The sequence below is a fragment of the Larus michahellis genome, chromosome 2 (genome assembly GCF_964199755.1).
Source record: "Larus michahellis chromosome 2, bLarMic1.1, whole genome shotgun sequence".
NCBI classification, from domain to species: Eukaryota; Metazoa; Chordata; class Aves; order Charadriiformes; family Laridae; genus Larus; species Larus michahellis.
The window spans coordinates 782,285-800,183 of NC_133897.1; the positions used below are offsets into that span (position 1 = coordinate 782,285).

General features: G+C 71.0%; 1 protein-coding gene across 1 annotated transcript in view; it reads right to left on the reverse strand.

Annotated features, from left to right (window-relative positions):
• Positions 1 to 1,112: 1,112 nt before the first annotated feature.
• Positions 1,113 to 17,899, reverse strand: part of LOC141738201 (SCO-spondin-like) — a 94,247-nt gene continuing 77,460 nt past the window's right edge. The window contains 16 exon segments of the mRNA XM_074573392.1: positions 1,113 to 1,248; positions 1,354 to 1,504; positions 4,587 to 4,717; positions 4,819 to 4,879; positions 5,473 to 5,568; positions 5,681 to 5,892; positions 9,042 to 9,188; positions 9,277 to 10,344; positions 10,512 to 10,558; positions 11,365 to 11,498; positions 12,070 to 12,200; positions 13,283 to 13,429; positions 13,519 to 14,154; positions 14,375 to 14,421; positions 14,522 to 14,674; positions 16,830 to 17,070. Of these exon segments, the coding sequence (XP_074429493.1) occupies positions 1,226 to 1,248; positions 1,354 to 1,504; positions 4,587 to 4,717; positions 4,819 to 4,879; positions 5,473 to 5,568; positions 5,681 to 5,892; positions 9,042 to 9,188; positions 9,277 to 10,344; positions 10,512 to 10,558; positions 11,365 to 11,498; positions 12,070 to 12,200; positions 13,283 to 13,429; positions 13,519 to 14,154; positions 14,375 to 14,421; positions 14,522 to 14,674; positions 16,830 to 17,070 (3,425 nt within the window). The 3' untranslated portion in view covers positions 1,113 to 1,225.

The window sequence follows — 17,899 nt, forward strand, 5'->3', positions numbered from 1 at the left end:
CAGCAGGTGGCACAGGGACGCGTCCAGGCGGGGTTGGGATGTCTCCAGAGACGGAGACTCCCCCGCTGCCCTGGGCGGCCTCTTCCGACGCTCCACAGCCCTTTCCGGGAAGGAATTTTTCCCAGTTTCCATCCCAAACCTCCCCTGGGGCAACTGGAGGCCGTTTCCCCTTGTCCCGTGGCCTGTTCCTTGGGAGAAGAGCCCGACCCCCCCCGGCTGCCCCCTCCTTTCAGGGAGCTGTGGAGTCAGCAGTGGGGCAGGCAGTGGGGCAGGCAGTGGGGCAGGCAGTGGGGCAGGCAGACCGCTGTGTCGTGTCCCCCCCCCCCCGATCCCTTCCCAGTCCCCCCGCTCCCCCCCCCACTCCCTCCCAGTCCCTCCCTTCTCCCTCTCAATACCCCCCCGATCCCTCCCAGTCCCCCCCCCACTCCCACCCAGTACCCCCCCAGTCCCTCCCCGATCCCGCCCAGTGCCCCTCCCAGTCCCCCCCGCCCCTCCCCGATCCCTCCCAGTACCCCTCCAATCCCTCCCAGCACCCTCCCAGTACCCCCCCAATCCCTCCCAGTCCCCCCCCCCCCTCGATCCCTCCCAGTCCCCCCCCTCCCCTCCCCGATCCCTCCCAGTACCCCCCCAATCCCTCCCAGTCCCCCCCCTCCCCTCCCCGATCCCTCCCAGTACCCCCCCAATCCCTCCCAGTACCCCCCCAGTACCCCCCCAATCCCTCCCAGTCCCCCCCCTCCCCTCCCCGATCCCTCCCAGTACCCCCCCAATCCCTCCCAGTCCCCCCCCTCCCCTCCCCGATCCCTCCCAGTACCCCCCCACTCCCTCCCAGTACCCCTCCAATCCCTCCCAGTCCCCCCCCGCCCCTCCCCACTCCCTCCCGGTAGCCCCCCCCCGCCCCCCCCCGCCCGTTGCCGGAGGCGGGCGCTGCTTCCGCAGGTTTATTGCACATGGCGGGGGGGGGGGGGGGGGGCAGGAAGGCCCACAGCACCCAAAGGGTGCAGCCCCCGGGGTGGGGTGTGCGGAGGGGGATGTGGGGCAGGAGGTGTGGGGCAGGAGCATCCATTCCCTTGTCGGGGGGGGGGGCAGGGGCATCCATCCCTTTGTCGGGGGGGGGGGGGGCAGGAGCATCCATTCCCTTGTCGGGGGGGGGGGCAGGAGCATCCATCCCCTTGTCGGGGGGGGGGGGGCAGGAGCATCCATCCCCTTGTCGGGGGGGGGGTTGTCCTCAGCGCCGGGAGAAATCCCCACCTGCGGGAGAGGGGGCGGGGGGGGGGTGTGTGTGTGAGGGAGGCTTTCCCCGGCAGGGTGGGGGGGGGGTCTCGGGGTGCTGCCCCCCCCCCCCCCCCCCCTCACCCTGGCAGGGGCTGCAGTGGCAGCTGCGGATGACGGGGAGCAGGACGGGCCGGGGGGGCCCGGCGGGGCAGGGCAGGCGCAGGAGCCGGACGGGCCGCTCGGGGTCCAGGCGGTAACTGCAGCACTCGCACAGGCTCCGCAGGTAGGGCTCCTGCCCCACGGAGCCGGGGGGGTGTGCTGGGGGGGGGGCCGCTCCCCCCTCACACACACCCCACACCCCACACACCCCCCCCCACAAATCGCCCCGGGCCTTCCCGCTCCCCTCCAGGTCGCCCCGGGCCCTCCCGCTCACCCCCCAAGTACCCCCCGGTTCCCCCTCAGGTCGCCCCGGTCCCTCCTTCCCCTCCCGCCCCCCCACCCCGAGCCCCTCACCGTCCCCCCCGGAGCCCCCCCGGATCCCCCTGAGCTCTCCCAGGTCCCCCCCCCGCCTTGCAGGTAGGGCTCCTGCCCCACGGAGCTGGGGGGGGGGGGGGGTGCTGGGGGGGCTGCTCCCCCCTCACCCCCCCCCCCCCCAAATCGCCCCGGGCCCTCCCGGTCCCCCCCAGGTCGCCCCGGTCCCTCCTTCCCCGGGCCCTCCCGGCCCCACCCCAAGCCCCCCACCGTCCCCCCCGGAGCCCCCCCGGATCCCCCCGAGCTCTCCCAGGTCCCCCCCCCCACACAACCCCCCCCCCCCCCCCTTGCAGGTAGGGCTCCTGCCCCACGGACGGGGGGGGGGAGGTGCTGGGGGGGCTGCTCCCCCCTCACACACACACCCCCCCCCCAAATCGCCCCGGGCCCTCCCGGTCACCCCCCAAGTACCCCCCGGTCCCCCTCAGGTCGCCCCGGTCCCTCCTTCCCCTCCCGCCCCCCCACCCCGAGCCCCCCACCGTCCCCCCCGGAGCCCCCCCGGATCCCCCCGAGCTCTCCCAGGTGCCCCCCCCCCCCACAACCCCCCCCTCCCCCCTTGCAGGTAGGGCTCCTGCCCCACGGAGCTGGGGGGGGGGGTGCTGGGGGGGCTGCTCCCCCCTCACACACACACACACACACCCCCAAATCGCCCCGGGCCCTCCCGGTCACCCCCCAAGTACCCCCCGGTCCCCCCCAGGTCGCCCCGGTCCCTCCTTCCCCTCCCGCCCCCCCACCCCGAGCCCCCCACTGTCCCCCCCGGAGCCCCCCCCCCCCGTCCCCCCTGCTCCCCCCCCCCCGGTTCCCCCCGAGCTCTCCCAGGTGCCCCCCCCCCCCCCCCCCTTGCAGGTAGGGCTCCTGCCCCACGGAGCGGGGAGGGGGGGTGCTGGGGGGGCTGCTCCCCCCTCACACCCCCACCCCCCCCACCCCCCCCCAAATCGCCCCGGTCCCTCCCGGTCCCCTCCTGGTCCGTCCCCCCCCCCCCCCCGAGGTCTCCCAGGTCCCCCCCCCACAGCCGCCCCCCCCCCCTTGCAGGTAGGGCTCCTGCCCCACGGAGCGGGGAGGGGGGGTGCTGGGGGGGCTGCTCCCCCCTCACACACACCCCCCACACCCCCCCCCCCCAAATCGCCCCGGTCCCTCCCGGTCCCCTCCTGGTCCGTCCCCCCCCCCCCCGAGCTCTCCCAGGTCCCCCCCCCACAGCCCCCCCAACACACACACACACACCCCCCCCCCCGCAGGTAGGGCTCCTGCCCCACGGACAGGTGGGGGGTGCTGCCACCCCTCCGGTCCCCCCCAGTCCCCCCGGTCCCCCTCGGTGCCCCCCCACGAGCTCTCCCACGTGTGTGTGTCCCCCCCCCATCCCTTCCTTGAGCCCTCCATGGTCCCCCCCAGTGCCCCCCCTTAGTTCCCCCAGTCCCTCCCAGTATCCCCAGTCCCTCCCAGTGCCCTTGAGCCCTTCGTGGTCCCTCCCAGTGCCCCCCCCTCGGTCACCCCAGTCCCTCCCAGTATCCCCAGTCCCTCCCAGTGCCCCTGAGCCCTTCGTGGTCCCCCCCAGTGCCCCCCCCCCGGTCACCCCAGTCCCTCCCAGTATCCCCAGTCCCTCCCAGTGCCCCTGAGCCCTTCGTGGTCCCTCCCAGTGTCCCCCCCTCGGTCCCCCCAGTCCCTCCCAGTATCCCCAGTCCCTCCCAGTCTCTCCCAGTGCCCCTGAGCCCTTTGTAGTCCCTCCCAGCGTCCCCCCCTCGGTCCCCCCAGTCCCTCCCAGTCCCTCCCAGTCTCTCCCAGTCTCTCCCAGTGCCCCTGAGCTCTTTGTAGTCCCTCCCAGCGTCCCCCCCTCGGTCCCCCCAGTCCCTCCCAGTCCCTCCAGTCTCTCCCAGTCTCTCCCAGTCTCTCCCAGTGCCCCTGAGCCCTTTGTAGTCCCTCCCAGCGTCCCCCCCTCGGTCCCCCCAGTCCCTCCCAGTCTCTCCCAGTCTCTCCCAGTGCCCCTGAGCCCTTTGTAGTCCCTCCCAGCGTCCCCCCCTCGGTCCCCCCAGTCCCTCCCAGTCTCTCCCAGTCTCTCCCAGTGCCCCTGAGCCCTTTGTAGTCCCTCCCAGTGTCCCCCCCTCGGTCCCCCCAGTCCCTCCCAGTCCCTCCCAGTCTCTCCCAGTGCCCCTGAGCCCTTTGTAGTCCCTCCCAGCGTCCCCCCCTCGGTCCCCCCAGTCCCTCCCAGTCCCTCCCAGTCTCTCCCAGTCTCTCCCAGTGCCCCTGAGCCCTTTGTAGTCCCTCCCAGCGCCCCCCCCTCGGTCCCCCCAGTCCCTCCCAGTCTCTCCCAGTCTCTCCCAGTGCCCCTGAGCCCTTTGTAGTCCCTCCCAGCGTCCCCCCCTCGGTCCCCCCAGTCCCTCCCAGTCTCTCCCAGTGCCCCTGAGCCCTTTGTAGTCCCTCCCAGCGTCCCCCCCTCGGTCCCCCCAGTCCCTCCCAGTCTCTCCCAGTGCCCCTGAGCCCTTTGTAGTCCCTTCCAGCGTCCCCCCCTCGGTCCCCCCAGTCCCTCCCAGTCCCTCCCAGTCTCTCCCAGTCTCTCCCAGTGCCCCTGAGCCCTTTGTAGTCCCTCCCAGCGTCCCCCCCTCGGTCCCCCCAGTCCCTCCCAGTATCCCCAGTCCCTCCTGGTGCCCTTGAACCCTTCGTGGTGCCTCCCAGCGTCCCCCCCTCGGTCCCCCCAGTCCCTCCCAGTCCCTCCCAGTCTCTCCCAGTCTCTCCCAGTCTCTCCCAGTGCCCCTGAACCCTTTGCAGTCCCTCCCAGCGTCCCCCCCTCGGTCCCCCCAGTCCCTCCCAGTCCCTCCCAGTCCCTCCCAGTCTGCCCAGCGCCCCCGGCTGACCTCGGGGGTGACGGTGGTGCGGGAGGGGCAGCGCCCGGCGCAGTGGGTGACCTCGACGGCCGCCATGGCGCAGGGGCCCTTGGCCACGGGGCGCAGCTCGGTGACGGGGCGGCACACGGCGGGGGGCTCCTCTGCCGGGGGGGGGGGGGACACGGGACACACGGACACACACTCACACGCACGACACAGGCCGGGGGGGTCCCCGGTTTTTTTTGGGGGGGGGGGTCCTTACCCGGCCATTCCTCCCGGCAGACGGGGCAGCAGCCGCCCGGCTCCCGCACCTTCACCGCGCCCTGCGGGGGGGGGGTGTCAGACCCCCCCCCCCCCAACACGGACCCGACCCCCCTGCCCCACACCAGGTTCCCGCCCCCCCCACGGGACCCCTCCCCACCACTGCCCCCCCCCCACCAAAGGTGGACCCCTGCCCGCCACTGCCCCCCCCCCCCAGGCCGGACCCCCCCCCTGCCCACCACTGCCCCCCACACGGGTGTCGTCCCCCCCCCAAGTGTCATCCGCCCCCCCACATATGCCCCCTCCCCACACGTGCCCTCTCCCCACAAGTGCCCCTCCTAATTGCCCCCGCCCCACACATGCTCCCACCCCACAAGTGCCCCCACCCCACAAGTGCCCCCTCCCCAGTGCCCCCTCCCCACACATGCCCCCACCCCACAAGTGCCCCCTCCCCAGTGCCCCCTCCCCACACATGCCCCCACCCCACAAGTGCCCCCACCCCACAAGTGCCCCCTCCCCAGTGCCCCCTCCCCACAAGTGCCCCCACCCGAGCGCCCCCTCCCCACATGTGCCCCCTCCCCACACGTGCCCCCACCCCACAAGTGCTCCCCTCCCCACAAGCCCCCCCCCCAGCTTCCCCCGGCGCGCCCCACACCTCGGGGCAGACGAGCGGGGGGCAGCGGGTGCTGCAGGCGACCCCCCCGTCCAGGCAGCGGCAGGTCTGGCACCCCTCCTGCCACTCGCTGCCAGCCTGGCCCGGGGGGGGGACACACACAAGACACAGGGCTCAGCCCCACCGGGGGGGGGGGGTGTGTGTGCAAGGGGGTGCCCCCCGACACCCCCCGCCCCCCACACACACACACCTGTCGGGGCTGCCCCTGGTGCCAGCACTCGCAGCGGGCGGGGGGGACGCAGCGGCGGGCGGCGTCGCGGTAGCGGCCGGGGGGGCAGCGGCAGGCGGGGGCCGGGGGGCGGCTGCAGTTGCCCGGGGGGGTCCCCTGGGAGATGTCGCGGCAGCTTCGCTCGCAGTCGCCCGGCGCCTCGGGGCCCTGCCAGCGCTCGCCCGGGGGACAGGCTGCGCGACACGCGGGGCATGGCGCTCACGACGGCCCAACGGCCATCTGCCCGCCGGCCCACCGACCCCTCACCCTGGCCCACCGTCCCGCCATCCATCCACCCGCCATCCCACCAACCCGTCATCCCGTCCCACCATCCCACGGTCCCACCATCCCACCATCCCGTCATCCCGTCCCACCGTCCCACCATCCCACCAACCCATAATCCCGTCCCACCATCCCACGAACCCGTCATCCCGTCCCACCATCCCACGAACCCATCATCCCGTCCCACCATCCCACGGTCCCACCCTCCCACCAACCCATCATCCCGTCCCACCATCCCACCGTCCCACCATCCCACCAACCCGTCATCCCGTCCCACCATCCCACGGTCCCACCATCCCACCAACCCATCATCCCGTCCCACCATCCCACCAACCCGTCATCCCGTCCCACCATCCCACGGTCCCACCCTCCCACCAACCCATCATCCCGTCCCACCATCCCACGGTCCCACCCTCCCACCAACCCGTCATCCCGTCCCACCATCCCACCGTCCCACCCTCCCACCAACCCATCATCCCGTCCCACCATCCCACGGTCCCACCATCCCACCAACCCGTCATCCCGTCCCACCATCCCACGGTCCCACCATCCCACCAACCCATCATCCCGTCCCACCATCCCACCAACCCGTCATCCCGTCCCACCATCCCACGGTCCCACCATCCCACCAACCCGTCATCCCGTCCCACCATCCCACCGTCCCACCATCCCACCAACCCGTCATCCCATCCCACCATCCCACCGTCCCACCATCCCACCAACCCGTCATCCCGTCCCACCATCCCACGGTCCCACCATCCCACCAACCCGTCATCCCGTCCCACCATCCCACGGTCCCACCATCCCACCAACCCGTCATCCCATCCCACCGTCCCACCATCCCACCAACTCATCATCCCGTCCCACCATCCCACCGTCCCACCATCCCGCCATCCACCTTCCCACTGACGCACCATCCCACCACCCTGTCCCAGCATCGCATCATCCCACCATCCCATATTCCTGTCCCGCCGTCCCACCATCCCACTGACCCACCATCCATCTACCCACCATCCCACCAACCCGTCATCCTGTCCCACTGTCCCACCATCCAACTATGCCGTCCCACCATCTCACCATCCCATCCCACCATTCCATTGTCCCACCATCCCATTGTCCCACCATTCCACTATTCCACCATCCCATCGTCCCACCAGCCCATCCGTCTACCCACCATCGCTCTACCCACCATCCCACCGTCCTGTCCCACCATCTCACTAACCCACCATCCCACCATCCTGTCCCACCACCCCACCATCCCACCGTCCCACCACCCAACTGTCCTGTCCCACCATCCCACCTAACCCACCATCCCATCATCCCACTATCCCACCAACCCATCATTCCACCATCTTGTCCCACCGCCCCACCATCCATCATCCCACCATCCCACCATCCTGTCCCATCATCCCACCATCCCATCGTCCCATCATCCCACCATCCCATCGTCCCACCATCTCATCCCACCATCCCACTGTCCCACCGTCCCACCATCCATCATCCCACCGTCCCACCATCCAACTGTCCTGTCCCATCATCTCACCATCCTGTCCCACCATCCCACTGTCTCACCATCCCATTGTTTCATCCCACTCTCCCACCATCCCATTGTCTTGTCCCATCATCCCACCATCCCACCGTCCTGCCATCCCACTATCCTGTCCCACCATCTCACCAACCCACTGTCCCACCATCTCATCCCACCATCCCACCATCCCACCGTCCCACCATCCTGTTGTCCCGCTGTCCACCATCCCACCCACCCATGAACCCACCATCCCGTCATCCCACCATACACCTTCCCACTGACCCACCATCCCATGATCCCACCATCTCACTGACTCACCATCCCAGCATCCTGTCCCACCATCCCATCGTCCCACCATCCACCATCCCATCATCCACCATCCCATTGTCCACCACCTGATTGTCCCCCATCCCATCATCCCACCATCCCACCATCCCATTGTCTGCCATCCCACCATCCCACCGTCCCATCATCCACTGTCCCATCATCCACCACCCCATCATCCACCATCCCACTGTCCCATCATCCACCATCCTGTTATCCGCCATCCAATTGTCCCCCATCCCACCATCCCATTGTCTGCCATCCCACCGTCCCATCATCCACTGTCCCGTCATCCACCACCCCGTTGTCCCCCATCCCATCATCCACCATCCCACTGTCCACCATCCCACCATCCCAAAGTCCCATCATCCACCATCCCATTGTCCACCACCCGATTGTCCCCCATCCCACCATCCCACCATCCCATTGTCTGCCATCCCACCGTCCCATCATCCACTGTCCCGTCATCCACCACCCCGTCATCCACCATCCCACTGTCCCGTCATCCACCATCCCATTGTCCCCCACCTGATTGTCCCCCATCCCATCATCCCACCATCCCACCATCCCATCATCCCACCATCCCACCATCCCATCATCCACCGTCCCATCATCCAGTGTCCCATCATCCACCACCCCATCATCCACCACCCCACTGGCCCATTGTCCCCCATCCCATCATCCACCATCCCACCATCCCGTCATCCACCATCCCATTGTCCCCCACCTGATTGTCCCCCATCCCACCATCCCACCATCCCATCATCCACCGTCCCATCATCCACCGTCCCGTCATCCACCACCCCATCATCCACCATCCCACTGGCCCATTGTCCCCCATCCCGTCATCCATTGTCCCATTGTCCCCCATCCCATCATCCACCATCCCATTGTCCCCCATCCCGTCATCCATTGTCCCATTGTCCCCCATCCCATTCTCCACCATCCCAATGTCCCATCATCCACCATTCCACCCCCCACCGTCCCACCACCCACCGTCCCATTGTCCCCCAGCCCACTGGGGGGGGGTGTGTGTGTGTCACTTGGGTGGGGGGTCACCATGGGGGGGTCACCTGGGTGGGGGTCGGTGTGTGTGGGGTCACCTGGGCGGGGGTCAGGGTGTGTGGGGGGTGTCACCTGGGGGCAGGGGTCAGTGGGGGGGTGGGGGGGTGTCACCCGGCTGGGGGTCGGGGTGCGGGGGGGGGTCACCTGGGCAGGGCTGGGTGTTGCAGCTCTGGCTCTGGGCGCGGGGGCCGCTGCAGGCCCGGCCGTCGGGGGGGGGCTGGCGGTGGCGCAGGCGGGACCCCCCCCCGCAGGACGCCCCGCAGGGTCCCCAGGGTCCCCACGGGCAGGGCTCTAGGGGACGGGGGGGGGGCGGGGGGGGTGGTGTCACCCGCCTCCGTCCCGGCGTGACATCCCCGGCACCCACCCCCCACCCCGGTACCTTGGCAGCGGGGGGGGGCCGGGCACGGCCGTTCCTGCCGCAGCTGGGCCCGGCAGGTGGCCGTGGGGCCGCCCCACGGCAGCCCCGTCTGGGGGTCCAGGCAGGTGCGGTAGCGGCGCTGCACCGGGGACGAGACCCACGCCGGCGTCCCCTCCGATGGCGTCCCCTCCGATGGCGTCCCCTCCGGTGGCGTCCACTCCGATGGTGTCCCCTCCGCTGGCGTCCACTCCGATGGCGTCCCCTCCGCTGGCATCTTCTCCAATGGCGTCCCCTCCGGTGGCGTCCACTCCGATGGTGTCCCCTCCGCTGGCGTCCCCTCCAATGGCGTCCCCTCCGGTGGCGTCCCCTCTGATGGCATCTCCTCCAATGGCGTCCCCTCCGATGGCGTCCACTCCGATGGCATCTTCTCCAATGGCGTCCCCTCCGATGGCGTCCACTCCGATGGCATCTTCTCCAATGGCGTCCACTCCGATGGTGTCCCCTCCGGTGGCGTCCCCTCCGATGGCATCTCCTCCAATGGCGTCCCCTCCGGTGGCGTCCCCTCTGATGGCATCTCCTCCAATGGTGTCCCCTCCGGTGGCGTCCCCTCCGATGGCATCTTCTCCAATGGCGTCCCCTCCGGTGGCGTCCCCTCTGATGGCATCTCCTCCAATGGCGTCCCCTCCAATGGCGTCCCCTCCGATGGTGTCCACTCCGATGGCATCTTCTCCAATGGCGTCCCCTCCAACGGTATCCACTCCACCGGTGTCCCCTCCACCGGTGGCTCCTCCAACGGCGTCCCCTCCGACGGCGTCCCCTCCGTTGGCATCCCTCCCGCCCGCGTCCCCTCCACTGGGGGCTCCTCCGATGGCGTCCCCTCCACCGACGTCCCCTCCGATGGCGCCCCTTCCACCAACGTCCGTTCCAACGGCGTCCCCTCCGATGGCGTCCCCTCCGATGGCGTCCCCTCCGCCGATGTCCCCTCCTCTGGCCGCGTCCCCCCCGTCGGTGCCGGGGCGCCGGGGTCCCGGGGGGGCCGGCAGCCCCCGCAGGGCGTCCACTCCGACCAGGGGCTCAGCGGCAGCAGCCCTGGGGGGGGGGGGGGGGGTGACACAGGGGGACACACACACGGAGCCGCTGGGGACCCCCCCGGGACCCCCGTCCCCCGTGGGGCAGAACCGGCTGCTCTGGGGGGGGGGGTGTGTGTCCCTGGGTTGGGGGTCCCGGGGGGGCAGAGGGGGGGGGTCCGCACTCACCCCGGCAGCTCTCGCTGCTGCAGCGCAGGGTCCCGTTCTGGCACACGCTGGGGGGGGGACAAAAAATGGGAGGGGTGAGCGCCCCACACCCAAACCTACCCCGGCCCCCCAAGTGTGGGGCTGCCCCCCGAGCCACTCGCCAGGCCTTGCAGCCCGGCCCTCCCACACCCCCGGCCCCCCAAGTGTGGGGCTGCCCCCCAATCTGCTCGCCAAGCATTGCAGCCCCCGCCCCCCCCCCCCCCCGGCCCCCCAAGTGTGGGGCTGCCCCCCAAGCTGCTCGCCAAGCCTTGCAGCCCCCACCACACACACAACCCCCCCGGCCCCCCAAGTGTGGGGCTGCCCCCCAAGCTGCTCACCAGGCCTTGCAGCCCACCCCTCCCACACCCCTGGCCCCCCAAGTGTGGGGCTGCCCCCCGAGCCGCTCACCAGGCCTTGCAGCCCCCACCACACACACAACCCCCCCGGCCCCCCAAGTGTGGGGCTGCCCCCCGAGCCGCTCACCAGGCCTTGCAGCCCTCCCCCCCCCCCCACGGCCCCCCAAGTGTGGGGCTGCCCCCCGAGCCGCTCACCAGGCCTTGCAGCCCTCCCCCCCCCCCCACGGCCCCCCAAGTGTGGGGCTGCCCCCCAAGCCGTTCACCAAGCCTTGCAGCCCCCACCACACACACAACCCCCCCGGCCCCCCAAGTGTGGGGCTGCCCCCCAAGCCGCTCACCAGGCCTTGCAGCCCTCCCCCCCTCCCCGGCCCCCCAAGTGTGGGGCTGCCCCCCGAGCCGCTCACCAGGCCTTGCAGCCCCCACCACACACACAACCCCCCCGGCCCCCCAAGTGTGGGGCTGCCCCCCGAGCCGCTCACCAGGCCTTGCAGCCCAGCAGGACGCGGCGGCCCGCGGGCAGGGGGCGGTGGGGGGGGGGGGCGCCGGCCCCCCCGGGGTGCAGGCAGTGGCACTGGTTGGGGGGCACGCAGCCCCCCCCCTGCTCCAGCAGCCCCTGAGAGGGGGAGGGGCGATGAGCTGGGGGGGGGGGGGAGGGGGTGACGGGCACCTTCCCCCCACCCCCCCCCCCCCTCGGGTGCCCCCCAGAGATCCCCGAGCCCCCCATAGCCCCCCGAGCCCCCCATAACTCCTAAGCCCCCCATAGCCCCCGAACACCCCGAGCCCCACAAGCCCCCCTTAGACCCCATAAGCCCCCCATAACTCCTAAGCCCCCCCATAGCCCCCTAGCCCCGCCTAGCCCCCCTTAGACCCCAGAGCCCCCCCATAGCACCTAAGCCCCCCATAGCCCCCGAACCCCCTGAGCCCCACAAGCCCCCCTTAGACCCCAGAGCCCCCCCATAACTCCTAAGCCCCCCCATAGCCCCATAGCCCCCCCTAGCCCCCCTTAGACCCCATAACCCCCCCCTAACTCCTAAGCCCCCCCATAGCCCCCGAACCCCCCGAGCCCCATAGCCCCCCCATAACTCCTAAACCCCCCCATAGCCCCCGAACCCCACAAGCCCCCCTTGGACCCCATAGCCCCCCCCAACTCCTACGCCCCCCCAGCCCCCCGTAGCCCCCCTTGCCTGGGGGCAGGCGCAGCCGGGGCGGCAGGGGGGGTCCGGGGGGCAGAGCTGGGGGTGCCGCAGGCCGGAGCAGAGCTGGGCGCAGGGGGGGCCGCAGGGCCGGAACCGGAACGGGGGGGCACAGCTGCCCTCTGGGGGGGCGGGGGGGGGTCAGGGGGGCGGGGGGGGGCACCCCCGGGGGGTGGGGGGCTGCCGGGGGGGGGGGGTCAGGGAGAGCTGAGGGTGGGCGAGGGCGGCCCAGGGTGGGCGCAGGGAGGGCGGGGGGGGGCCATGGCTGGGAACTGGGGGCGGGCGGGGGGGACCCCAGTTGGGAACTGGGAAGGGCAGGGGGACACTGGTGGGGAACTGGGATGGGCAGGGGCATCCCAGTTAGAAACTGGGAAGGGCAGGGACCCACTGGTTGGGAACTGGGAAGGGCAGGAACACATGAGTTGGGAACTGGGATGGACAAGGACACACTGGTTTGGAACTGGGATGGGCAGGGGGACCCCAGTTGGGAACTGGGAAGGGCAGGGTCATCCCAGTTGGGAACTAGGATGGACAAGGACACGCTGGTTGGGAACTGGGAAGGGCAGGGGGACACTGGTGGGGAACGGGGAAGGGCAAAGGGACCCCAGTTGGGAACTGGGAAGGGTAGGGACACAGTGGTGGGGAACTGGGGGCGGGCAGGGGGACCCCAGTTGGGAACTGGGATGGGCAGGGACACATGAGTTGGGAACTGGGAAGGGCAGGGGGACACTGGTGGGGAACTGGGAAGGGCAGGGGGACACTGGTTTGGAACTGGGAAGGGCAGGGGGACACTGGTGGGGAACGGGGAAGGGCAGGGGCATCCCAGTTGGGAACTGGGAAGGGCAGGGGGACCCCAGCTGGGAACTGGGATGGGCAGGGGGACACTGGTGGGGAACTGGGATGGGCAGGGGGACCCCGGTTGGGAACTGGGAAGGGCAGGGGCATCCCAGTTGGGAACTGGGAAGGGCAGGAAGACATGAGTTGGGAACTGGGAAGGGCAGGGGGACACTGGGGGGGAACTGGGAAGGGCAGGGGGCCCATGTTTGGGAACTGGGAAGGGCAGGGGGACCCCAGTTGGGAACTGGGAAGGGCAGGGGGACACTGGTTTGGAACTGGGAAGGGCAGGGGGCCCATGTTTGGGAACTGGGAAGGGCAGGGGGACACTGGGGGGGAACCGGGGCGGGCGGGGGCGGGGGGCGCTCACCCGAGCAGCCGGGGGTGTCGCAGGGACGGCTCTGTGCCTCCAGCCCCGCGCAGCCGGGGGGGCCGCGCCGGTGACGGTGGCGCAGCTGGAGGGGGACGCGGCAGGAGCAGGGGCTCCAGCGGCTCCAGGGGCTCCAGGGACAGGCGGCTGCGGGGGCCGGGGGGGGACACACACGCGGTGACGGCGCGCAGGGACCCCCGCCACAACCCCCCCCGCCCCCCGCCACCGACACCTACCGGGGCAGGGGCGCAGGTAACACACCCGCACCTGGCGGGGTGGCTCGTGGCTGTCCCCGTGGCCACCACTGCGGTCGTCCCCGTGGCCGTCACCGTCACCATGGCCGTCACCGTGGCTGTGGCCATCACCATGGCCGTCACCAAGGCTGTCACCGTGGCCGTGGCCATCACCATGGCCATCGCCTTGGCCATGGCTGTCACCATGGCCGTCCCCTTGGCTGTCACTGTCACCATGGCCATGACCATGGCCATGACCATCACCATGGCCTTCACCATGGCCATCCCCTTGGCCGTCACTGTCACCATGGCCATCAACATGGCTGTCCCCTTGGTCATTGCTGTCACCATGGCCGTCACCGTCACCATGGCCATCACTGTGGCCATCACCGTGGCCATCAACATGGCTGTCACTGTCCCCATGGACATCCCCGTGGCTGTGGCCATCGCCGTGGCTGTCCCCGTGGCCATTGCTGTCACCATGGTGGTCCCCGTGGCCGTGGCTCTGGTTGCAGGCGGCGCCGGGGGTCGCGCAGGGGCAGGTGGCCACCCGGGTGGCCAGGCCGGTGCCGCAGGAGCGGGAGCAGGGGCTCCAGGGACCCCACACGCAGCCCCCCGACCCTGGAGGAGGGGGGGACACTGAGGGGACACAACACGTCACCGGGGACCAAAAGCCACCGCGGTCCCCTCCCTCCTGCCCTGGGGCCCCCCGGGAGGTTTGGGGGGGTCCCTCTCAGCCTTCGGTGGCGGGGGGGGGGGGGGTGTCACAGGGTCCCGACACCCACTGGGGACACCAGTGTCACCCGTCCCCCCCCCCAGGACGTGGCGGCGGGTGGGTGACGCGGCGGGGGGCACTCACCGGCGCAGGGGACGTCGCGGCACTGGGTGCCCTCGGGGGTGCAGGTGCTGCGGGGGGGGGGACGGACGACACGCACATGGGGGGTGGGTTTGGGGGTCCAGTTGCCCTCCCCCCCCGGCCCCCCCCCCTCCCCCCCCCCGCACTGACCATCGGCGGCAGTGGCCCTGGGGCCAGCTCTCGCCCAGGCGCCGCTGGTGGCCCCCCTGGGGGCAGAGGGGGGGGCAGGGCCCCCCCGAGCACCCCCGGCTCTGCCCCTGCGGCGCCCCGCACCCGCCGGCCCCCGCCGCCGCGATGGGTGTCCTGGGGGGGGGGGACACACACGGGGGTCACCCGCTGCAGGGGGGGGGCCCTGGCTGACACCCGTTGGGGGGTGACAGAGGGTCCCACCCCCTGGGTGCCGTGTGTCCCCCCCCCCCCAAGTGCCATATGTGTCCCCTGGGTGCCGTGTCCCCTGGGTGCTAGGTGTCCCCTGGGTGCCATCTATGTCCCCTGGGTGCTGTGTCCCTCCCGCAGCCCCCCCCCATGGGTGCCACATCCCCCGGGTGCCGTGTGTGTCCCCTGGGTGCTGTGTGTCCCCCCCCCAAGTGCCATACATGTCCCCTGGGTGCCCTGTGTGTCCCCTGGGTGCTGTGTCCTATGTCCCCTGGGTGCCCTGTGTGTCCCCTGGGTGCCATGTCCCCCCCCCCAAGTGCCATACGTGTCCCCTGGGTGCCACCTCCCTCCCGCAGCCCACCCCCAGGTGCCATGTCCCCTGGGTGCCGTGTGTGTCCCCTGGGTGCCATGTCCTATGTCCCCTGGGTGCTGTGTGTCCACCCTGCAGCCCCCCCTGGGTGCCATGTCCCTGGGTGCCGTGTGTGTCCCCTGGGTGCCGTGTCCATCCCCCAGGTGCCATGTCCCCCGGGTGCCCTGTGTGTCCCCTGGGTGCTGTGTGTGTCCCCTGGGTGCCATGTCCCCCCCCCCCCCAAGTACCATAGCGTCCCCTGGGTGCCACCTCCCTCCCGCAGCCCACCCCCAGGTGCCATGTCCCCTGGGTGCTGTGTGTGTCCCCTGGGTGCCACGTCCCTGTCCCCCCCCAAGTGCCATAGTGTCCCCTGGGTGCCATGTCCCCCCCCCCAAGTGCCATAGCGTCCCCCGGGTGCCGTGTCCATCCCCCAGGTGCCATGTCCCCTGGGTGCCCTGTGTGTCCCCTGGGTGCCATGTCCCCCCCCCCCAAGTGCCATACGTGTCCCCTGGGTGCCATGTCCCCCCCCTAAGTGCCATAGTGTCCCCTGGGTGCCATGTCCCCCCCCTCAAGTGCCATAGTGTCCCCTAGGTGCCATGTCCCCCCCCCCAAGTGCCATACGTGTCCCCTGGGTGCCATGTCCCCCCCCCCCAAGTGCCATACGTGTCCCCTGGGTGCCACCTCCCTCTCGCAGCCCACCCCCAGGTGCCATGTCCCCTGGGTGCCGTGTGTGTCCCCTGGGTGCCATGTCCTATGTCCCCTGGGTGCCATCTATGTCCCCTGGGTGCTGTGTGTCCACCCTGCAGCCCCCCCTGGGTGCCATGCCCCTGGGTGCCGTGTGTGTCCCCTGGGTGCCATGTCCCCCCCCCCAAGTGCCATAGTGTCCCCTGGGTGCCATGTCCCCCCCCTAAGTGCCATAGTGTCCCCTGGGTGCCATGTCCCCCCCCTCAAGTGCCATAGTGTCCCCTAGGTGCCATGTCCCCCCCCCCAAGTGCCATAGTGTCCCCTAGGTGCCATGTCCCCCCCCCCCAAGTGCCATAGTGTCCCCTGGGTGCCATGTCCCCCCCCCCAAGTGCCATAGTGTCCCCTGGGTGCCATGTCCCCCCCCACCAAGTGCCATAGTGTCCCCTGGGTGCCGTGTGTGTCCCCTGGGTGCCATGTCCCCCCCCCCAAGTGCCATAGTGTCCCCTGGGTGCCCTGTGTGTCCCCTGGGTGCCATGTCCCCCCCACCAAGTGCCATAGTGTCCCCTGGGTGCCATGTCCCCCCCCCCAAGTGCCATAGTGTCCCCTGGGTGCCGTGTGTGTCCCCTGGGTGCCATGTCCCCCCCCCCCAAGTGCCATAGTGTCCCCTGGGTGCCATGTCCCCCCCCCCAAGTGCCATAGTGTCCCCTGGGTGCCATGTCCCCCCCCCCAAGTGCCATAGTGTCCCCTGGGTGCCGTGTGTGTCCCCTGGGTGCCATGTCCCCCCCCCCCAAGTGCCATAGCGTCCCCTGGGTGCCATGTCCCCCCCCCCAAGTGCCATAGCGTCCCCTGGGTGCCATGTCCCCCCCCCCAAGTGCCATAGCGTCCCCTGGGTGCCGTGTCCATCCCCCAGGTGCCATGTCCCCCGGGTGCCCTGTGTGTCCCCTGGGTGCCGTGTGTGTCCCCTGGGTGCCATGTCCCCCCCCCCCCAAGTGCCATAGCGTCCCCTGGGTGCCGTGTCCCCCCCGCAGCCCCCCCTGGGTGCCGTGTCACCTGAAGCGGGCCTGTGTCCCGTCCCCGCAGGTGACACTGCAGGGCGCCCAGCGGCTCCAGCGGCTCCAGGGGCAGGGGGCCGGGGGGCAGCTGGGGGGGTCGCAGCGCAGCCGGCCCCCGGCGCAGGTGCAGTTGGCGCAGCCGTGGGGCTGGCGGCTCCCCGGCGCCCACACCCGCCCCACGGCGTCCGTGCACTCGCAGAGGGCGGGGGGCACGCAGGCCCCGTCCTGCTCCAGGGTGCCTGCGGGGGGGGGGGTCGGGGGGGGTCAGGGATGGCGCGGGGGGGGCTTCCCCGCCGTCCCCGCGCTGCACGCACTGCCACTGCACGCGCCCCCCCACCCCCGCCCCGCGCTGGCGCTGCGTTCCCCCCACTGCAGGGGGTCGCAGGGCACGCACCCCCCCCCCTATTTGCAGTGTGTTCCCGGCACTGCCTGCGCTCGCACTGCAGCGGCAGCACTGCAAAGGGCTGGCACTGCGTTCCCGGCACTGCGTTCCCCGCACTGCGTTCCCCGCACTGCATTCCCAGCACTGCGTTCCCCGCACTGCATTCCTGGCACTGCGTTCCCGGCACTGCATTCCCAGCACTGCGTTCCCGGCACTGCGTTCCCGGCACTGCGTTCCCAGCACTGCGTTCCCCGCACTGCATTCCCAGCACTGCATTCCCTGCACTGCGTTCCCTGCACTGCGTTCCCCGCACTGCGTTCCCGGCACTGCATTCCCAGCACTGCATTCCCAGCACTGCATTCCCGGCACTGCGTTCCCGGCACTGCATTCCCAGCACTGCATTCCCAGCACTGCGTTCCCGGCACTGCATTCCCAGCACTGCGTTCCCTGCACTGCATTCCCAGCACTGCATTCCCGGCACTGCATTCCCTGCACTGCGTTCCCTGCACTGCGTTCCCGGCACTGCGTTCCCTGCACTGCATTCCCGGCACTGCGTTCCCTGCACTGCATTCCCTGCACTGCGTTCCCTGCACTGCGTTCCCTGCACTGCGTTCCCGGCACTGCGTTCCCGGCACTGCATTCCCTGCACTGCGTTCCCTGCACTGCGTTCCCGGCACTGCGTTCCC